Source organism: Grammomys surdaster, unplaced genomic scaffold (genome assembly GCF_004785775.1).
Source record: "Grammomys surdaster isolate TR1022 unplaced genomic scaffold, NIH_TR_1.0 126036, whole genome shotgun sequence".
In the NCBI taxonomy this organism is placed as follows: Eukaryota; Metazoa; Chordata; class Mammalia; order Rodentia; family Muridae; genus Grammomys; species Grammomys surdaster.
In genome coordinates, this window is record NW_021620849.1 from 2,948,267 (window position 1) to 2,969,486 (window position 21,220).

General features: G+C 47.4%; 1 protein-coding gene across 1 annotated transcript in view; it reads right to left on the reverse strand.

Moving 5' to 3' along the window:
* Nucleotides 1–490: 490 nt before the first annotated feature.
* Crtc3 (CREB regulated transcription coactivator 3) overlaps nucleotides 491–21,220 on the reverse strand; it is a 104,047-nt gene continuing 83,317 nt past the window's right edge. The window contains exons 8-15 of the mRNA XM_028754814.1: nucleotides 18,317–18,402; nucleotides 16,750–16,799; nucleotides 10,833–11,050; nucleotides 7,710–8,008; nucleotides 3,606–3,806; nucleotides 3,442–3,522; nucleotides 1,284–1,386; nucleotides 491–839 (exon numbers count right to left, since the gene is read on the reverse strand). Of these exons, the coding sequence (XP_028610647.1) occupies nucleotides 631–839; nucleotides 1,284–1,386; nucleotides 3,442–3,522; nucleotides 3,606–3,806; nucleotides 7,710–8,008; nucleotides 10,833–11,050; nucleotides 16,750–16,799; nucleotides 18,317–18,402 (1,247 nt within the window). The 3' untranslated portion in view covers nucleotides 491–630. The remainder of the gene's footprint in view (nucleotides 840–1,283; nucleotides 1,387–3,441; nucleotides 3,523–3,605; nucleotides 3,807–7,709; nucleotides 8,009–10,832; nucleotides 11,051–16,749; nucleotides 16,800–18,316; nucleotides 18,403–21,220) is intronic.

The window sequence follows — 21,220 nt, forward strand, 5'->3', positions numbered from 1 at the left end:
GGGAGGAAGCAAACTGCACTCAGTCTGCCTAACTTAAGCCTGCCCTGGAATGGGTGGTTAAGCTTCTTCATTTTAAGTAAGCCATCTGACAGATCAGTGGCTAGGCCCAGAGTACCCACCAGCTGGAGGGCTGCCTGGCTTTGGCGGTCAGATATAAAGGCATCATGGTGCTCTGGTACCATTGTGTGACACCGAGTAAGTGCCCCGGGCCTGTGACACTGAGTCAGCGCCCCGAGCCTGTGACCCCCTGACAGCCTCCTTTTTGTCCCATCTTCAGTGCAGATGGGGATCCGAGGTTTGGAGCACTGACATGTTACACAGCATTTTCGACGTTTACACACTGACTGGGTGGCCAATAAGAAGAATTAAGGGTGACACGGTGAGCTTCCTGGTCACCAGAAGCTCCAAAGCAGCTGGCCTGCAGCAGTACAACTGGTGCCACAGGACGGAGAGGGCAGCTGTGTCTAGAAAAGCCTCCCAGGCGGGCGGGTGGGCGGGCATCTGCGCTGGGACCTCAGTGGAGAGCCTGGGGCAGCATGGCTCCCTCTGCTATGACTACTGTCAGGGTGTTACTGGCTCCATTCTAGCTTATTCTGGCCATTTCAGTTCCCCAGTTCCACTGCATGTTGTTCATAGCCGGTCAGCTCGAAACGTCTCCTCCACAGAGGGGTCCAGCAGGCCCATGCTGGAGTCACTTAGCATGTTGAGTCCATCCAGGCTCAAGGGTTCTATCTGCAGCTCCTCTTCCAGTGGGAACGGAGTGTCCATGTCTAGGCTGACCTCAGGCATGCCCGACAGCCCCCCACTAAGGCCTTTGAACAGGTTGGTGCTTGCTTCTTCTGAAAGGAGCAGAGAGGAAATTTGGAGACAGGAGGACTGAGGCTTCTAAAGGGTGACAGTCCCCAACATGCCCAGACAGGACAGTGAGCACCCATGTACTGACTACTCCTAGGCCCATGGCTCTTGACCCAGGAATCAACTTTTTTTCTTAGACAGGGCCTCATTCTGTATGTAGCCTAGGCAGGCCTCAACCTCAAGCGACCCTACTATTTCAGCTTCCCAAGTGCTTGAATGACAGATGTGTACTGCCATGCCCAACTAAATCTTTGAAGTTTTGTAGGTCTCCCCCCTGATCCCCATAATGGTTTTTAATCACCTGAGACTAATACTTGCATCTTAAAAGTCAGGCCAAGGCGGGGGATTTCATTATCTAATGCTGCGTGATTTAACCTATTGCACAGAGGAGACGGCAAGGAAGCTGGGGTGGTGGGGCCCACACTCACCTGTCAGGATGGTGCTCGGGAAGCTCCCACAGCTGGAATATGGGTTTGGTCTCAAGTGGAATGAGTCCTGTGGTTCGCGGTGGCTCTGCGGCACCAAAGGCACCTGGAAGCATCAAAAGCCACACTGGGCAAGCAGCTCTGCTTCTGAGGTGTGTGAGCAAGTGCAGAATGTCCCCTACTGACCCACAGTCCCTTCTAGGATCCCAGAGGGCTCTGCTGTGTGCTCACACAGGCAGAACATTCCCTGGTATTCAGGTGGGTACGTGAGGACCACACTGGGTGACTTTTCTCTGCCTATACTCTGCCTGCTACACGACCCCAAGAGACACCAGTGGGCATAGTTTCAGACTCTGAGTCTCAGATATGCCCACATCCCAGCCTCAACAAGGCCTATGTGAGCCCCTCAGAGGTCCCTCTGTGGTTGAGGAGACAGTAGGCTCTTTGGCTTCTGGGGACAAGAGAGAGAGAAAACCTTCCCTTTCCTCTCATCAGCATCTCTCTAGGACAAAGTCTGTGAGGGCAGCTTACAGCTGGGGTCTGACTGAGGAATCTATGCTGAAACTAATTTTTAAATCCATTTTAAAAAATGTCTCCGGTACTTTTGAGGAGAAGCTGATCTTCACCTAGCTTGATAGGGCTATGTCTTTATGAACCAGTGAGGTAGGGCTGGGGGCGGGGGTAGGACGGGACTCAGCGCTAGAGTGCTTGTCTGGCATGTGTTAGACCCTGGGTCTGACGCTCAGCATCACAAAATGCAAAACAGTAACAGCAGCAAAGGTAGAGAAGTGAGGACTACCTGGTCTGGCCACAAGGAGCCCACTTGCAACAAAATCTTTATCTATTTTACTACTATTATGTTCTGGAGTTAGGCCCATCCTTCCTTCGCTTTTTAATTCATTCTAGAGCCTGACTATCCTAACCAAACACTAAAATCTCAAGGTGTAAAAACATAAAAGCAAAAGAAAGTGGCTGACTGAAAACACTCTGTGAAGGGAACTTCTCCCATCCTGGTCCCGGGCTCAGTTCTCCTAGAAAGCCATGGCCTGAACTGGGTACAGCACCACGCTTGCCGGCACAAGGCTACACTACTTTCTAACCCTTCTCCTGGGGCCAGGTGTGTCTCCTTGTCCTTCAGAGTCCCTGACATAGAGTGATTAGTTAGCTGCTATGGTCCCTGTGAATGGATGTGCACATGTATGTCAATGCTCGTGTGTGTGTGTGTGTGTGTGTGTGTGTGTGTAACTGTACTACATGTGCTCTAGAGGCCAGAAGGGAACTGTAGGTGTTATTCCTCAGATGCCATCCACCTTTTAAATTTAAGGCAGGGTCTCTCATTGGCCTGGAACTTTCCAGCTAGGCCTGGGTAGCTGGCCAGAAAGCCCTAGGGACTGTCTGCCCTTGGTGTTCCAGTGATAGGATTATGAGTGTGTACAACCATACCAGGAATTTCTTTATCTTTTGTTTTTAGAAGATTTATTTTTATGTGCGTGTTTGCCTACGTACATGTACTTATAACGTATGTGTATGCCTAGTGCCTGAGGAGCCAAAAGAGGGTGTCAGATCTCTGGAATGGGAGTTACGGGAGGTTGTAAGCTGTCATGTAGGTGCTGGGAACCAAAACTGGGTCCTTCGGAAGAGCAGCAAGTGCTCTTACCTGTTGAGTCATCTCCCTGTCACCCCTCCCCATTTCTGAAAGGGGTCTCACTATGCAGCCCTGGTTGGTCTGGAAGTTGTACCCAAACTGGACACAAACTCACAGAAATCTGTCTTTATGCCCCAAGTGCTGGGATTAAAGGTGTACACTACTGCATCTACATCTGGTGTCTTCTTCCTTTTTAAATGCAGGTTTGGGGGATGGAACTTAAGTCCTTGTGCTTTACTGTCTAGACTACCTTTCTAACTCTCTGACTAGAGTGCTATGAAAATCCACCACTCGCTGTTCAAACAGTCCCTCTGCTGAGACCTGACCCTGCACAAGGCATTAGCATAAGGCAGCTGTGTCAGCACTGATCGAGGGAAGATGCAAGGCTCTCCTGGCTGTGGAACACAAGTGAAACAAAGAAAGGGTGCCTGTGTGTGGTTGAGGGGGTCTACACTTAGGACAGCCTTGATGGTGCCTTTTATACATCAAGGAAATGGGACAGCAGCGATCACTTACCTGGTGAGGAAAGGCAGGGCTGGGCCTCATGGGCTGTTGGTCAAAGCCCACATCTGGGAAGAAGTTGGTCAGAGATGAGCCCTTTGGGAAATAAGGAGGTAACTATTTAGAGCTGGAGTTCAGACTGAAATAAGCCCCACCGCCCATGTCTCACAGAGACTTACCTGGGCTGTGAGGAGCTGGAAGTCTGACTGTGGCAGGGAGGGAGCTGTCTGGGGCTGCTGGGCTGGGGGCTCCTGGCCATGAGGCTGCTGGAGGAGTGGCTGAGGCAGCTCCTGGGGGGTGGGGTACGGGGGCGGTGGAGACACTTGGGCTTGAGCATCTGTGGGCAGGAAGGAAAGTGGGCTCTGCTCTGAGGTCACCATCTGTGAAACAAGGCACATGAGGGTCAGGAAGGTCAGGTGAGAGGAGGAGCGGGGCTCTCCCTGAGCCGGTGAGAAGATGCTGAGAAGATGCTGAGAAGCCCTGCGTGGCACGTCTCCACTCCACGCCCTGGAAAGCAATTTCTATCAGCAGTATTTCTACTGTTGAATCAAACAAGAATGCGGCCAACTTCCTCTGCGTTCGTTCTCAGTGCAGATAATGTTTTGTTCCTAAAGCCACGACTGCTGGTGAGAGATAGAAGACTGGAAAACACAACCACTCTAAACTCCACTAAAACAAGACACTAACACACAACAGTGGACACTACCAAGCCAAACCACAATCATGAACAACACAAGTGTGAGGACACCACGGGAGAAAAGACATTCGTAAAACAGCAGAAGCAGAGAAGGCCAGGCGGCCAGTCATCAACAAGGACAGCCAGGAGTCACCTAGTAACCTGAGTCCCTGCCTAACTCCAGGTGTAGAGGACAGGACCAGGATGAGCAAGGGTTGAAATTAACCCCTGAGGGTCTGGTCAGAGTTTCTGTGAGGGTGACTAGCCTCCCTCCTTGATGCTGGCCAGGAGAGTGGAGGCAAGGCCTCTGCATGCTGCAAGGTGAGCTATTTACCTCCAACTTGGCTCCCAGAAACTGGGATCCAGACACATGGCCAAGTCTCAAACGAGTATTGGTCAGAGACTCGGACCCAGGCTGAGACTTCTCTAAACAAAAGGACTAGAACCTCTGACAGAAGCTTCTATGGAAATGAGAGAGACAATTCTGTCTTGAGCTCAGACTCCAGCAAACTCCTGCTCTCGGAGTTGCAGAGTACTGGGCACGGCCAGCAGAGCCCAGAAAGGCACAGCCTGACACCTGGGAAGGAAGAAGTGAGGAAATCCGTTTATACTGTAACTGAAATAACATTCAGGCTTTTAAAAAGAATGTTTATCACAGCAAATAACAGGTGAATCTCTGGGTTCAAGGGTAGCCTGGTCTACTGAATAAGTTCCAGGACAGCCAGAACTACACAGAGAAACCCTGTCTTAAAAAACTCAAAACAGGAACTGGATAGCTCTGTGGTTAAGAGCACTGGCTGCTGTTCCAGAGGTCCTGAGTTCAATTCCCACAAACCACATGGTGGCTCACAACCATCTGTAATGGGATCTTCTGGTGTATCTGAAGACAGTGACAGTATACGCATATACACTCATAACATGAATCCATCTTTAAAAACAACAACAACAAAGAAAGGAAGGAGGGAGGGAGGGAGGGAGGGAGGGAGGGAGGGAGGGAGGGAAGAAAAAATGGAAAAAGTCTATAAAAGTGCAAAAAAAAGTTGGAAAACAACCTCTAAAAAACCTCAGGGCCAGATGATGTTTTACCCATAGACTACGTATAAGACTACAAAAATGAATATTAAAGAAACAAGAAAGAACTTTTGAAAAATATACAAAAATCTTCCAGAAAGAAAAAAGAGGGTCCAGCAAGATGGCTCAGCAGGTAAAGGAGCCTGTCACCAAGCCTGACGACCCTAGAGCGACTGCCCAGAACCACATGATCAAGGGAGAGAACTGACTCCCAAAAGTTGTCCTCTGATCTGTGTGTGCACCAGGTGCCGCACATCAGACAGACAAACAGACAAAGGAGAAAGGAGCGGACGTGGCAAGAGCAGCGACAAGAGCACGGGAGGAAAGCTTCATGATGGTCAACATTTGAACAACAGGATTTCCAGAGAGAACAGAGGAAAGTCAAGAGAAATGTCACTGGAGAAATAATTAAAATTCCCAGAAATGATGGACATCAGCTTCCAGACACAAGAAACCCTCCAGACTCATTCCACGGCACATGGTCTCGAAATTTCACATGCTGGAGATGACAACGAAGACGAGAGGACATCCAGAAGCCTCCAGAGAGTGAGGGGTGTCACTGAGCGGGAGGTCAGCTGTCAGTGCGTGACCGGAAATGCCGCAGCAGAATCCTCTCTCTAGCTCAGCTAGTTACTAAATGGAAGGTAGAGTGAAATCAGTTTACAGTCATGCAAAGGCACCTGCACTTCCCCAAGGCTTACAGAGGATCTGTTTCAAATGGGTTAAGCTTGCTCCAATGCCAAGAGTTTGGGCCTGAACTAGCAATGCCCAGCTAGAGAGCCAGGCCAACAGCGAGGAGCAGGACGGTAACATCTGGAGCAAACCAAATGCTCACTGTCATTTCCTTGTGTGCTGTGGGGTCAAGTGTCCGACCACATCATGGCAGCCACGGGAACACAAACACCACATAGTGTTCTCACTGAAACGATGATAAATGAGCAGAGTGAGGAAGGTGTGTGAGAGAGAGGGGCCTGAAAGGAAACTGAAGCCCAAGCCTGGATGGCGGGATGTCATTACCCAATGTGGAACAGCAAAAAATCCCGAACAAAATAAGCATGGAATGAGATGTTTATAGCAAAGAGATTAGCTAAATGGTTGGAAACAGCCAACTCCAGGCAGTGAAAAACGTGGTTAATGGGTTAGGGGAGACAACAATTATTTCAAAACATGCCCTTCAGAACCATTTGCCTTTTGAGACTGTGTGCATGAGTAAGACAGTTTCTAAACCTAAACATTAAACAAATAAGAATAACATTAGAGTCAATGTTCTCTACCTTTAAAGTGTATTTAGAAAGCAAGAATACTTTTGTAGTTCATAAAATAGTCTTACAAAGAGAAGCTAAAACGAATCTAATAATTTTTAAAAGTAAAAAAATTTTTAAAAAATTATCAGATAGCCGGGCGGTGGTGGCGCACGCCTTTAATCCCAGCACTTGGGAGGCAGAGGCAAGCGGATTTCTGAGTTCAAGGCCAGCCTGGTGTACAGAGTGAGTTCCAGGACAGCCAGAACTACACAGAGAAACCCTGTCTCGAAAAACCAAAAAAAAACAAACAAAAAAAAAATTATCAGATAGCCTCTCATCTTCTCCAGAAGAAATTGCTCAAACCCCATGCCCAGTAGCTATAGAGTGACTACTAACCGGATAGAGTGACTACTACCCGGATAGAGTGACTACTACCCGGATAGAGTGACTACTAACCAGATAGAGTGACTACTAACCAGATCATCTAAACTTCTTCCCTTGTGTTCTACCAACTCCTCCTGGTAAAGCATTACTCATTGCACGAAGCAGGGAGGAGTTAATGATTTTACAATGTATCTAGGGTGTGGCAAATGGGTCAAACATGTATTTACCAGTGATTATGGTAAGAAGACCCACCCTAAGAGTTTAGAATAAAAACAAAGCCAGCTAGCCCAATGTCACACCTCCACGTCCATAATCGGCTGGGGCTTCCAAATACCCCTCTTCTCAACTAAGTGACTCCTTCTGGAGAGCTGTCACTCCATTGTCACTCCCATTATAGCTAGAGTTTTATATATATAACAAGAGTGTTCTTTCTCAAGCATCTAGTGGATAAAGGGAAAAGGTTAATCCACTATTGAAGTGTCAGGTTACCAAGTGTTTTTTTTTTTTTGGGGGGGGGGTTTCTCTATGATCTGCTGTAGTTATTAGGTCAATAACTGATTTTTAAATACAATTTGCAATTTTAACCTGAACTGCCTTGCATTCTCCATACCCTAGCCCTTTCTCCAGCCCCAACTTTATGAGTTAATGACTACAAATTGTTTAATATTTACTTCAGGCAATAAGCATCCCAAACCTGCTATTACAAAATCATAAATGCATTCAGACACATGCACCCTCCCCCTTATCCTGGAAAAAAAAGACGAGCGTGCACTTGCAAGGGAGTGCATCGCAGGCATGCGCAGTGCTGCAACGCCAGACCCCATCCAAACCAAAACCGGCCCAGAGGAGCTAGGCCATCGACGACTGCTCAGCCTGTTGGAGGTAGGTGCTGCACCAGTCTTTCTCACCTGGGAGGCTGGATATGGGTTCAGTGGGCTGGTTGCAGACAGCTGTCTGTTGAAACCTTGATGTGCTTCAGGGCCAGGAGAGAGTGTGAGAGGGCTGACCGGTGGCTGCCTGCGCCGAGAGGGGCCACTCAGGTTTGTGGTAGAAAGAGACGGGTTGCTAAGGGAGAAGAGACGAAGCGAGGGGTGGAGAGCAGAGGCGTTGGCCACAGCCGGCTGTGGGTGGCTATTGAGGGATGAGGAAAGTGTCATCTTATTGAGTGTGGCTTGGATGGAGGGGTTACTTCGAGAACTCTGGAGACCTGAAAGAGAACGAGTTCACAAAGTTCTTTTCATGATTTTGGATCAAAGCTTTGTTTTCCAAAGAGTAAAGCAAAGTTCCTACTGGCTATGCGGTGACTCTCTGTGTGAAGGAGTTTCTGGGCAGCTCTCCTACTGGAAAAGACTCATATGTACAAGGAAAGGAAACACCATACTTAGAGAGCTGTGCCAAGCATCCAGCTTGAGTGAGAAGAGAATCACTGTGCCCAAAGAGGAAGAAGATTGAGAAAACCACCTCTGGAGAAGCTCAAGCAGGAGGCTAGAGGTGAGCTCAGGCTACAGAGGAGCCTCAGGCTAGACGGCAGCCAACTTAGAGCCTCTACGACCATCTGCCCTCAGATGGCCTGGATCCTCTATGAACACTGGAGAACACACTTCCCCTAGACCTCTCAGCCTTAAAATCCACTCTTTGATTGTGGCTTCCTTATGAGCTGTCTGTTAAAAAAGTGTTTCCCAACTCAGGGGAAAGGACATTCCTGCTAGTCACTTGTTTCTCTGAGGGGAAGGGGAGTGAATCTTAGTATGAGCAAGACCGTCTGGGGATGGTGCCTCCATAGTACAGACAGCTAAGAGAGGAGCTCCAGGGAGTTAGAGACCCTATCCTGTGCCCTACTGGTTCCTCAGCATGTGGCTCAGGCCACCCGTGAACAGAACCACGTGGTGAACAAGAAAGCTGCTGCTGCTGCATATACTGTGACAAGCCACACGCACGGTTAGCTCAGCCCACTGCTCTCGTGCTAAAAGTTGGGAAACAGTAATGTGTGTTTGTGTTGATTTAAAAAAAAATTGCTTGTGGAGGTCAGGATACACAGGTCAGTGGTAGAGCACTTGCTTAAAATTCCTGAGAACCTGCCTCAATCTCTTGAACCATGAACAAAACAGAAGCAACAACAGCAGCAGCCTATGAAAAGGTGAGACCCCAGTAGCCCAAACAGTAAGGAGAGCTAGAGATCTGAATTCAATTAAAAAAGAAGTCTCATTCAGAAAGAAAGCCTAAATATATTTCAAAAGCATATACCAGGCTTAAAAAAAAAAAAAGAAAAAGAAAAGAGTAGAAATGTAACTTAGGCTGGCCTAAAATTTGTATAGATCTGCCTTAGCTTTTTATATTTTTATGATATATACGTATTTTTATTTTATGTGTATGAGTGCTTGCCTACATGTAAGTATGGTAAGTACCATGCACATGCCTGGTGTTGGCGGAAGCCAAAAGAGGGCATCAGATCCCCAGGAACTGAAGTTACAGGTGAAAGTGAGCCATCATGTAGGTGCTGGGACCTGAACCTGGGTCCTCTACAAGGAGTAGCAAGTGTTCTTAATCACTGAGCCATCTCTGTCGCCTCTGTACCATACATTTTGTTTGTTTGTTTTTTTGAGACAGGGTTTCTCTGTGGAGCCCTGGCTGTCCTGGAACTCACTCTGTAGACCAGGCTGGCCTCGAACTCAGAAATCCGCCTGCCTCTGCCTCCCAAGTGCTGGGATTAAAGGCGTGCGCCACCACCGCCCGGCTGTACCATACATTTTTAAGTGGAGACACTATAAAGCTAGATGGTGTTCTGCATTAACATGATGTGTGTGGAAGAGGGTGACAGTCAATGAATGAAAGCCTACAGTGCCAGCTTTTTCAAGATCCAAGGGAGCCATGGGCGACAGTGATTTGTCTCAGTGTCGCTGGGCATCATGGCTCACTGAGAATTCATCTAAAAGGGGAATTCTGAGTTTACAACTCTTAATGAGTTTGAGTTTCTGTTGTGAAATAAATCAAAGAAACTCAGAGTTACGAGACCAGTGTCTTCTTAAAGTGCAACCCAGAACCCTCAGAACACTCTGAAATACCTTGAATCAAAGACAGTGCCATGTGGCTTCAGAACTCACTCTTGACAGTGAGTTTGCACATACATGACTTGATTTCTAAAATATCAAAATTCACCTTAAGAGGAACACTACAGGATAGTTTATTATTAAATGGCACCTCCTTCAAAGAAAAAGCCCTTCTAAAATAAAAATAAGAGTAGTCTCTGCAACCAGCTATTCATGGCTGAATCCACACTGCTCAGTAGGAACCCACAGCACCACTGCAGCCGTGGCAGGGAACCCTATGGGGCCATTCCCAGGTGGGCAGGCTCTGTTCTGCCTGGTGAGTCTCACTGAGCCCAGAGTGGAAACCAACAACCACTTCCTCCACCTACATCTGACCACTGAGGAGCCCTTCCAATGGAACTTTCCTCAGCACCATCTCTAGCAGACACCATGAACGGGGGTGGATGGAGGACAGGGTACCACCTGCTCTGGGTGCTGACAAGTAATATGACTACAGCCAGTACCACGTCCTTAAGCACTTCCAAACACTTGAAGATTTTTGAACTGTTGTAGATTTCTACTTAACCTACATATGTTAAGTGTAAATATTTTCATCATGCCCACTGTAAATTTTCTAAAATTTAAGAAACTGTCCTTTTGAAATCCAGTGGGGATCTGGGGGGAGCTAAGGGAATGATTAAATAAGAGATCACCATATGCTGATAAAGACGGCTAATGTTCGCTAATGTTCAGTTGCCTGAGATGGCACCTATTTCTCGACTCCCAAACATTCTTCCCCAAGTTCTCTGCAAACATGTGAAGACAGTGAAGAAGGAGGTGCAGCAGAACTGAGCAGAACTCATCAAACAAGCAGAAATGGGATTCCCCAGAGCAGAAGCCAGCCAGTACAAGGACACCGTAATATGTCACTAAGATGTAGTGGCTCTCATTTAGTGGCGCACCAAACACACACAGCAGGGGACACAGCCAAGGCCCTTTACTTACCAGAAGAGTTTCTTATCCCCAGGTGAGTCATAGCAGCTGGAAGGTTGCCCACACTGTTCCCCATACTCATGCTACCAAAGAGGTGGTCGCTGGTGTCCAGGGAGGCTGGCAGGGGTGCTGAGTAGTGGAGGTTGGTTAGATCTGGTAACGACCCTCCAGTGTTCAGGGTCCCCAGGAACGGTGAGAGGCCTGTGTTTTGGCCATTATGTGGAAAAGCACTGAAAGAAGAGAAAGAGGATTACTTCTACAAGGCTGTGGGGAAATGGGATGCAAATGATGCTTCTTCCTTGTTGATGACTGAAGACTCATGTAGGCTCTGCTTCTCGGGAGAACGCAGTCTGTCAGCTTCCCTTCTCTGGAATGCAATGTCCTTACATGTTAAATGAGACAGATTGCTTTCAAACTGTAAGTCACTGTATAAAATGTAAACTGTTACATCATATTTAGAGTTCTTTTTGCTAGCTTTTCAAATTATTTTTGCTACTAAAACCACATACACAAAAGAATCTTTCAGCAACTAGATACCTTCCAAGATCTATTGTTTCAATTAAATTTTCAAAAACTTTAAAAACATAATTTGGGGGTTGGGGGATTTAGCTCAGTGGTAGAGCGCTTGCCTAGCAAGCGGAAGGCCCTGGGTTCGGTCCTCAGCTCTGGGGGGAAAAAAAAGAGATAATTCTAAAAACATAATTTGGGGCTGGAGAAATGGCTCAATGGTTAAGAGCACTGACTGCTCTTCCAGAGGTCCTGACTTCAATTCCCAGCAACCACATGGTGGCTCACAACCATCTGTAATGGGATCTGATGCGTCTGAAGAAAGCGACAGTGCATTCATATACATAAAATAAATAAATCTTTTTTTAAAACCATAACAATTTTTACTTATTAAAGATTTATTTTTATTTGTTTATATGTAATGTGGCATGTGTGTGTGTGTGTGCGTGTGTGTGTACATCTGACTGCAGGTGGCCTTGGAGGGCAGATGAGAGTTGTGCTGGATAGAAGCTAAAGTTCTCTGAAAGGTAAGGACTTCAGCTGATAAAATGTTTCCGAAAGATCCGGCATACTCTAGGCAAGCCTGTAGGGCATTTTCTTAATTAATTATTGATGGAGGGGGTCCCAGCTCATTATGATGGGGTTACCCCGGGGCTGGTGGTCCTAAGTTCTATAAGAAAGTAGTCTTAGCCAGCCATGGGAGCCAGCCAGTAAGCAACACGCCTCTATGGCCTCTGCATCAGCTCCTGCTCCCAGTTCATGTCCTATGTGAGTTTCCATCCTCACTGCCTTCGATAATAAACTGTTACATGAAACTGTGAACACAAAAAGACCCTTTCCTCCCCAGGTTGATTCTGGTCATGGTGTTTCATCACAGCAATAGTAACCCTAACTAAGAAAGGGTACTGGACTCCCGGAGCTGGAGGTCCAAGTGGTTGTAGATCACATATTGGTATCTCTGTAAGTGCAAACAGCAAGGTCTCTTTCTCACTGAGCCACCCCTCCAGGCAAGTTTCCATAATCTTGAAAATAAGGAAGACATATTGCCATTCATTGATTAAAACCACTGACTGGTCATTGTGTGCCAGGTACAAGGGCAGGCTCAGGAAGTACACTGATGAACAAGTACGGTTGGGTCTGTCCTTGATGTCTGCACACCTAGGGCAAGAATGCAAACTGCAAATGGAAGTTTGCCATGGACCACCCCAGTTGGGTATGAGAGTTGCATCTCTTTTAGTCTATGTGAGTTGGAGGAGGGGGTGCACACATGCAGGGGTCATGGGAGGATGTCGGGGGTCCTGTTACTCTCTACTTTATTCCCTTGACACAGGGTCTCACTGGACCTGGAACTAGACTGGAAGCAGCCAGCCCCAGTAACCTTCCTGTCTCCACTCCCTACAGCAATAGAGTTATAGCCATGTGTGCAGCCATACCCAGCTTTTCTCAAAGGTGCTGGGAATTTAAACCCAGGTTCTCAAGCTTTCACAGCGAAAGCTCTGAGCCCTTGCCCAGCTCCTGCTGTAATCTCCCAAAGTCATAAAGCAAAGGAATAAACTTTGTGTCGTGACAAAGCATGCCTTTATTTATAATAGACTGAATTAAAATGTAGACATCCCAGTATTCCTGGGGCCTTGTATTAGCATACATTGGGACTGGCAGGCCAATCCTTAGTCCATATTTCCTTCTAATACCCAGTCCTGTTCTGCACTGAAAGGCAGGTATGTGGCTGTCACATATACAGTGTACTGTGGGTCCCTGCAGTTCCTTGGACTCAGGCAGCTTGGGAGTGGGCCCTCTCAAGGACAATGCTTCTTATTACTCTTATGAAGGAATCATGTTCTTAGAGTCCAGAGAAGGAGCAACAGAATGATCAAGCAGGCAACTGTAATATGGCAGGGAGCATGCTGTGCTAGAAGTTGCTAGGGTACAACCAAGAGGTACAAGGAACACTAAGCACAGAGCAAGAGATGCCAAACACAGGAAGAATCGTGTGGAGGAAGGCTTCGCTAGGGACATGACATGGTGCTAGCAGAACCTCAAGATGCCTGGTGTGGCTGAGGCAGTGCAGGTGGTGCAGGTGGTGAGAGGTGAAGAGGGGGAGGCAGATGTGGAGGAAACAGAGAAGATGTTCTCGAGAAGAGTAAGTCTTGGACTACAGGAGAGAGGGGGTAAGTGTGAGCTAGAGGTGCTACTGTGGTCACCCGTGAGAGACGGCTTAAGGGAGCAGACGGGGGCAGCAGGCCAGGTCAGAAGGCTCTTGCAGTGCCCCGGCCCAATCCACGACAGAGCAGTGAGATGACGAAAGAACAGCTGAAGAGAACCACAAGCCAGAGAAGGGAGAAGGATTGAGTCACTCAACACAGCACATCTTGAGTGACCAGGAACAACTGTTGGCATCAGGGCCTATAGGAGACTCCAACAAGGCAGGAGACAGCCATAGTGAGTGCGACTCGTGAACTGACTGGCTTACTCCTGCAACAACAGAGCCTGATGGGGGGAGGCTTCCGGGAGGCCACTGGAAACTCAGTCAGAAAGCCAAGGAATTCAAGTGAGGTAGGCAGGAAAACCATTTTAGGTGGAAGTCAAAGCAGGGGCAAAGGGAGGCAGGAAGCACATGGTATGTCTAGGCACTGTGATGACTGATAACCACTGAAGGTTAGGGTTGGGAGGGTGGGGACTACTGGAGATGGAGCCGAGGAAACAGACACAGAACACCTGAGGCTGAGAACAGAGGACAGAGGGCTGAGAACAAAGACAGCAGGGGAAAGCTAAGAACAGAAGATACACGATTTCCTTAGGATGGTATGGTGGTCAGACCTGAGGGGCAAGGAGCAGAGCCTTGAGGCAAAGTGGCAAACTGGAGAGTGCAGTGATGTGGGAGCACAAGGACGGGGCAGTGGGGATGGATGCTGGGATATGTGTGGCAGGACTTGGGAGTGATCCTGGCTCCTGGCCTGGGAAAGCCACTCACTAGAGCCCATGACAGACTAGGGGAGGGTCATGGAGATGGGTAAGAACATAACTCTTGTCTATGTCCTTAGCTTGGCTGCAGTCTGACATACAGCTGGGATGTCTCTCACTGAGGGAAGCACTGGAGGAGGTGACTCACAGTCTGGAGGACACTTAAACTGAAACAGTGGAAGCAGAAGCTGGGTTACTTTCAAAAAGTGGCTAGCTAGAGAGAGAGCTCAGGAGCTAAGAGAACTGGTTGCCCAGAAGACCCAGGTTCACCAGCATCCATGGTGGCTCAGAACCATCTGTGACTCTAGTTCCAGAATGTATGATACTCTCTTTTGGCCTACAACACATGACATACACATGGTACACAGACATACATGCAGGCAAAACACCCTTACACATAAGTTTTACATATACTTGTGGCTGAGAATTCTGGGAACCAGAGGGAATACTAGGTAGTGGAGAGAGGTCTCAGAAAAGCCAGTGCAGTGGAAGGGCCAGGAAAGGGAAGCAACCCACCTTGATCAGCAAGGTGCCTTCACACCTGGTAGTAGAGGAGGGTGGGGAGAGGAGTGTGCTTTGTAACAGCCTCTTCTCCATGTAGAAGGACCAGAGTGAGGCTTAACTGGAGGCTGGGAGAACCTGGTAGTAATGGGATCGTGTGCGCGAGTGAGGAGAAAAAGCTGTAGAAACATGCATGTAAACCTTATCTTTCAGATGGCTGGACTCTATCTTTCAGAACTAGCTATAAAGTCAAAGTTCAAGCACTAGAAAACAGGGACAGTGGGGAGCTCATTGCAAGAGCAGGTGAGCCTCCTGTGTCTGCAGGTAGGAATGAAGGCTGGGACAGGAGCAATGGCTGACTGTGAAGACTGTGATGTGACCAATGTGAACCTGGTCATTAGTGACATCAAAACGATTCTGGGGTTGAGATAAATACAATCGGTCACTTCTTGGATGTTGCTATGATGGCTCCAGTCCCTGCTAGATCTGACGTAAGTAAGCAATGTTTTTCATGGCTCAAGTCCTTCTAGTGAATCAAGTCTCAGTGTGCTCCAACTACACAGCTTCCATACGTTCATCAGGGTCTTTGCACTTGCTGTTCTCTCTGCCTGGATCCCTCACCTCCCTTCCTTAGGCTGGATTCTGTCACCGTTACCCTATTGGATGGCTTTCACCAGCATCTATTCCCCTACTACTCATCCATGTCTTCCGTGGCTCTGCCTCCTTTTCCCTCTCTGTTTCACCAAGAACACTGGCACTTTGCAAGCAGGGACTGACCTGTTCTGTTTATTGCTGGATCTGATCCTTAAAATCAGGAGTCAATACCCATCTGTATGAACTGATGGAACGCTATTGTTAAAAGCAGAAGGGCAACCCTTTAACCTAGCAGGTGCTAGCCCCAGAGCTCCCCAGGGTTAGCAGATTGCAGCCCCAGTTCTTTGATATAGGGTATCAGAGCCTTGAGTGTTGGTTTTAATTAATTAATTAGTTAATTGATCAATTAACTGAATGTATGTGTAGGTGCATGTATAGAGGCTAGAGACCATCCTTCTAGATGTTTCACAGGCTCCCCTAACAGCAGCTCGTTGGGGTCCTCAACTGAGTCCACCATTCCGGCAGCCTCTGGTGTGTCAACACACAGGCCTCACAATCCCTTTGCTTCTTTATTCTCTCTTAGTTCATCTTTCTCACAAACACTTTAGATCTGTTTATATTACAGGTATTTTTATACTGTATGTGTTTTTATCATCCAAAATCTTTTAGGAAGTAAATGTGTATGTTATAAAATCCATTTATTAAGCTGGGTGTGGTGGCACACACCTTTAATCTCAGCACTTGGGAGGCAGGTACTGGATGATATCAGTGAGTTCAAGAACAGCTTAGTCTACATAGTTAAGTTTAGGTTAGTCAGGGTTACATAATAGACTCTTGCCACAAAACAAAACAAAATTAATTAATGCATAGTGCCATAGACTCATTTTAAATTGCAAATCTTTCTGTTCATCATTTTTAAAAAATTGTAGTAAAATATCAAATTTACAGACTATCAAATTTACTGCTTTGACTATTTTTGCATGCATAGCTCAGAGGCATTAAGTATATCCACAAAAATTTAAAAATCAACTTCTATGTAGACAATCAAATTAGCTGATGTTTTCCTTTCCTGTCAATGGATGCCGTGGCCTGCCACAGGCTGTGGCTGATACACACACACTTCTGCTTCTTCCAGGCAGGTTCTGTGTGCCCAGAGTCTGTTGGGGTACTCTCAAACACATCCAGGGTGATTTTACTGGCTTTTGTCAGCTGTATAACTGTCTCAAATACATGAAATATGAGTACCAAAGAGAACAGATGTTTTATGCAAATTCAGATGACTTGGGCTTGTGAGCATCGAGTTCCAGTTCTCAGCCCTGTGACAGACCAGGAAGACTAGAAAACCTGCAGCAGGAGGATGACTTACTTGCCACCTCCAACATCACAGGATCGAGGGCGCCCGGACAGGGATTGCATCTGGGAAGAGACAAAAAAAGCTGGGCTTACTCAGTGCACAGGCAAATTCAAATGTTTGGAAAGTGGGGATCTGGGCACCCTAGTTAGAGGCCGAGGCCGACAGAGCGAGTCAAGGGCATCTGCACAGAGCAGCCACTTAAGTTCCACCCCACTGTGAGGGATCTTAAAGTTCTTAAATTTCCATTCAAAAGAAGTATAACACTGACACATTTCCTTAACGTGATTCCTTACTCACTTATCTTCTAGTTAAATGTTACTTTCTTCAAAAAGGCAAATGTTTCACATATTCAGATTTTAAATAATTTTTTTTCAATTAGCAAGACAGAAAAAGGAGGAAAGAGAAAAGAAAAACAGGGCAATGGGAGAGGGAGGAGGGAAGGGAAAAGGACAATGGCACTAGAACAAGCATTAGCCGGGACAGGGATGCACACTGCACAGTCACAGGACCAAGGAAGACGGCTGTCTGTCTGAGACAGCAGCTCCTGGTATTTGTGAGCACACACTTGCACACCGTTATCTGTCTCTTTTTAGGCCCCTAAAGTTAAAACATCAACTACATATCCTGCTTTTATAAAAAGCTTTCAAGCCGGGCGGTGGTGGCGCACGCCTTTAATCCCAGCTCTTGGGATTTCTGACTTCGAGGCCAGCCTGGTCTACCGAGTGAGTTCCAGGACAGCCAGGGCTACACAGAGAAACCCTGTCTCGAAAAACCAAAAAAAAAAAAAAAAAAGCTTTCAAGACCACACTGAAGCTAGCAGAGACTTCCGGTGGGTTTGATGGAGGAAAGGAGCAGAACCAATGGGATCCTGATGGGGGTGTGGGTGGGGAAGCAGGACCAATGGGATCCGTGATTGGGGTGGAAAGCGAGGAAGCAGGACCAATGGGATGCTGATTGGGGGTGGGGGTGGGGGGCACAGTTAAGCACAGAGACCAAATAGCTAACTGTCATCTGGGCATCACTAGGGGCGGGAAGGAGGACTTTTCTCACAAGACTGCTCTCTACAGAAAGAGGCCAAGCTAAGCCGAGGGACCTCCCTCTCCGCAGTGCAGTGGGTGAGGTTTACAAAGGGACGGGGCGGGAGGCCAGTGACAAGGATTTCAGATGCTAACATTCAAAGCTCAGAGAAATCGTAGTAAACAGATGACTCACTGCTGCCTCTCAGAGAGTCAAAGACCTTTGATTTCAGAAAAGATCATCTGGCAAGACAGCGATTCTCAACCGGAGCTGGAGATGGCTCCAAAGCGGACATCGGCCCTTTCCTGCCCAGGTCTCCAACAGTAGCTTAACAGCTTTCTTTTGAGAACCAGCAAGGTCACAGGAAAGCAAGGAAGCCGCAGGGTCACTGCACTAATCACCGGTATAGATGATGATCCACTGGGGACAGCACTCCCCACTGTCTTCCCAGTATCAGCGTCCAGACAAACCCTCTTTTCCTTTTCCCCAGTTCTGGTGTCTACCTCTGCAGGGCGGGCTGCCAGGACAGACAAGCATGACCCACCGAAGACCGCTCACCTACCTCCTTGGTCTCCCACAGTTGTTTAGGCAGTGGCTTCGGGACATTTAACAGGTTCTCTTCCTTCAGTGGACCCGGGAAGGCTGCTACTAAAAGGAAGAACAAAAACATTTATTAAGTTAGAAAAGAAGGCAGCCACTGGCTTTTGGCTAAATAAATTAGCTTTGTTTAAAACTGCTGGGGGTGGGGAGTGGGATGGGGTGGTTGCAAACCTTTAATCCCACACCAGGGAGGCAGGGACAGAGGCAGATGGATCTCTGTGAATTTGAGGCCAGTCTATTCTACATAGGACGTTCTAGGACAGTTAGAGCTACATAAAGAGACCCTGTCTCAAAAGAAAAGAAAAAACATTTTTAAATGGCTCTTAGCACTTAGCGTTGGCTATCCTGGAACTGCCTTGTAGCTCAGGCTGGCTTCAGGCTAGCCTCAGACTCTCAGCTATTCTCTCAGGTTGTGGGATTATAGGCATGTGCCACGCTGACTAGTGAACATGATTTCTTTAGCAAAGACTATTTTAACACACTTTTTTCTTTAATTATTGTATTATTTTGTGTGCATGGGCAGTTTGCCTATGTATGTCTGTGTATATGAACGCTGGTGTCTATGGAGGCCAGAAGAGGGCATCAGATCTCTCTGAACTAGTTAGAGACAGTTGTGAGCCACCATGTGCCTGTTAGGAATTGAACCCAGGTCCTTTGGAAGAGCTGCCAGTGCTCTTACCCATTGAGCCATCTCTCTAGCCCTTTGTGTGTCAATGTAGGGGTTGAAGGAACAGTTAAGAAATAGATTCAAATTTGAGGAAATCTATAAACTAGCCAGGGGACAAAGCCAGCACATCTATGACTCAACACTGAAGGAAGCCCAGGAGAGACATACATCCTTGCTTCAGAGCAGAAGAACAGCGAGGCTTTGGAGCTGGATGCCCTGGGCTCCCTTTAGATACAGCAAAGGACATTCAAGCACAAGAGTGAGGAAAAAATAAAAGGCCTAGAGAAGAAACGGCAGCAAGCACCAACCAGCGTGCTCTTGCTATCTGACCGTGGGTTAGGTAAAGAAGAGTAGTAGGAAATAAAATGCACAAGTCTGAGAACTGGCCAGGGCTCTGCAGGTGTGGGAAAAGGGGATATGACGAAACACACACTAATCAAGATGACATTAAGAAGGTAACAAATGAAGATGAGGTGGCCTGGGTAGATGGCTCAGTGGATAGAGAACTTGCCCTGTAAGAGTGAGGACCAGAGTTTGATCCTCAGAACCCATGGAAAAGCCAGGTAGGCATGGCAGGTGCCTGTAATCCCAGACACCAGGGGCAGAGACAGGGGCTCCCCAGAGCAAGCTAGCTACCCTAGTTTAAACAGGCAAGTGCTGGATTTAGTAGGACTTTGTGTACCTCAATAAATAAAGTGGAGAGTAATCAGAGAGGACACCCAACTTTGGGCTTCCACATAAATGGTGCACAGTGCAGGTGCCCCTCCCCCATGTCCACATATCTCCACATACGTGCGTGCATGCGTGTGTGTGGTTAGAAATAAAGGACTGATAACCCACCAGGTTTGGCTGAGAAGCTGATGGGGGCTCTCCTGGCTCTACAGCATGGGCCTGTTCCTTGACTGTGTGCTTTAGTGCTCTCAGACATACTGACGAGAGCAAGAAGGCTGAGCCACAAATCAAGAAAGGCTTCTTGTCCTCAGACACAGACCAGAGGTCAAAGGCTAGTTCTGAGGAACAATGTGATCTGATGTCAAGAAGATATTCCACAGCAGACCCTGGAGACAGCTCAGCATGAAGGAGGCTGCAGAGTTCTCGGGACTGCAGGGCTCCCCTGTGACTGTCTTGACTGTCTTGCCTGTCTTGCCCTTGGCCCTCACAAGATGAGTAATAGACTCCAGGAAGTCACTTCAAACTGAGATCAAAGTTAAGTGCATTGGTAGAAGCCTGCAATCCCAGCATGGAGGCAGCAGAAACAGAAGGACCAGGAGTCCGGCTAGCCTGGGCTACATGATGCCTTATCTCAAAGAACAACCAACAACAAAATGGGGGCCAAAATTTCAGGATGAACTCTAAGAAAAGCATTTAAAATAAAAATTAAGTTTTTATTTTAATATATTTGCAAGTCAGTAAAAGTTAGGAAATAATTAAGAGTGGTTGGCACAGCTTGAAACAGTCATGATGGCTAACCTCCCAGCACCAGTTCGACAAATGCTACTTCTGCTGAGACAAGCAGGCTTTGTATGACTTGGTGTCCATCAGTCCTGACTTCAAAGTACTTGCTCCCTGTCCTTTTCTTTGATTCCCTCTATGTGTTGCTAAGGATAGGACCTAGGGCCCTACAAAGTCCTGCATTCCCTCCCTGAGCTACCCCAGCTGGATTACTCCCCTTTGAAGAATATGTCTATGATCTTGTTGGCTTTCTTTTTCTAATCACTGAATAAATGCCTCAGAGCTGTAAGCCCTGTGAGGTTCTAAGACTCTGTTCTCCTGGTTAATGCTTAATAAACAGTGCCTGGGGCATACAGACCCTCAAGGACTCTCCACAACTGGAGACGAGCAGCCGGCTTTGAGAGTCCTTACAGTTCAAGACAGCAGGGGAACAAGGATAGACTGTGAAGGCTCGGTGGGAGGCTAAGGCGGCCCCATGACTTAAAGACTAAGATCACCACAGGAAGGTGGCAGGGACAGGCTGCCGTGCCTTAACTGGTTGTTTCCTTTGAAGAATTCACTGTAGTTTCTCGTTCTATGTGTTAGTTTGTTGGGGATTCTTTGAAGAATTAACTGGGGAAGGCCCTGAGGCCATTTCTTTTTTTTTTTTTTTTGGTTTTTTTTTTTTGGTTTTTTCGAGACAGGGTTTCTCTGTGTAGTTCTGGCTGTCCTGGAACTCACTCTGTAGACCAGGCTGGCCTCGAACTC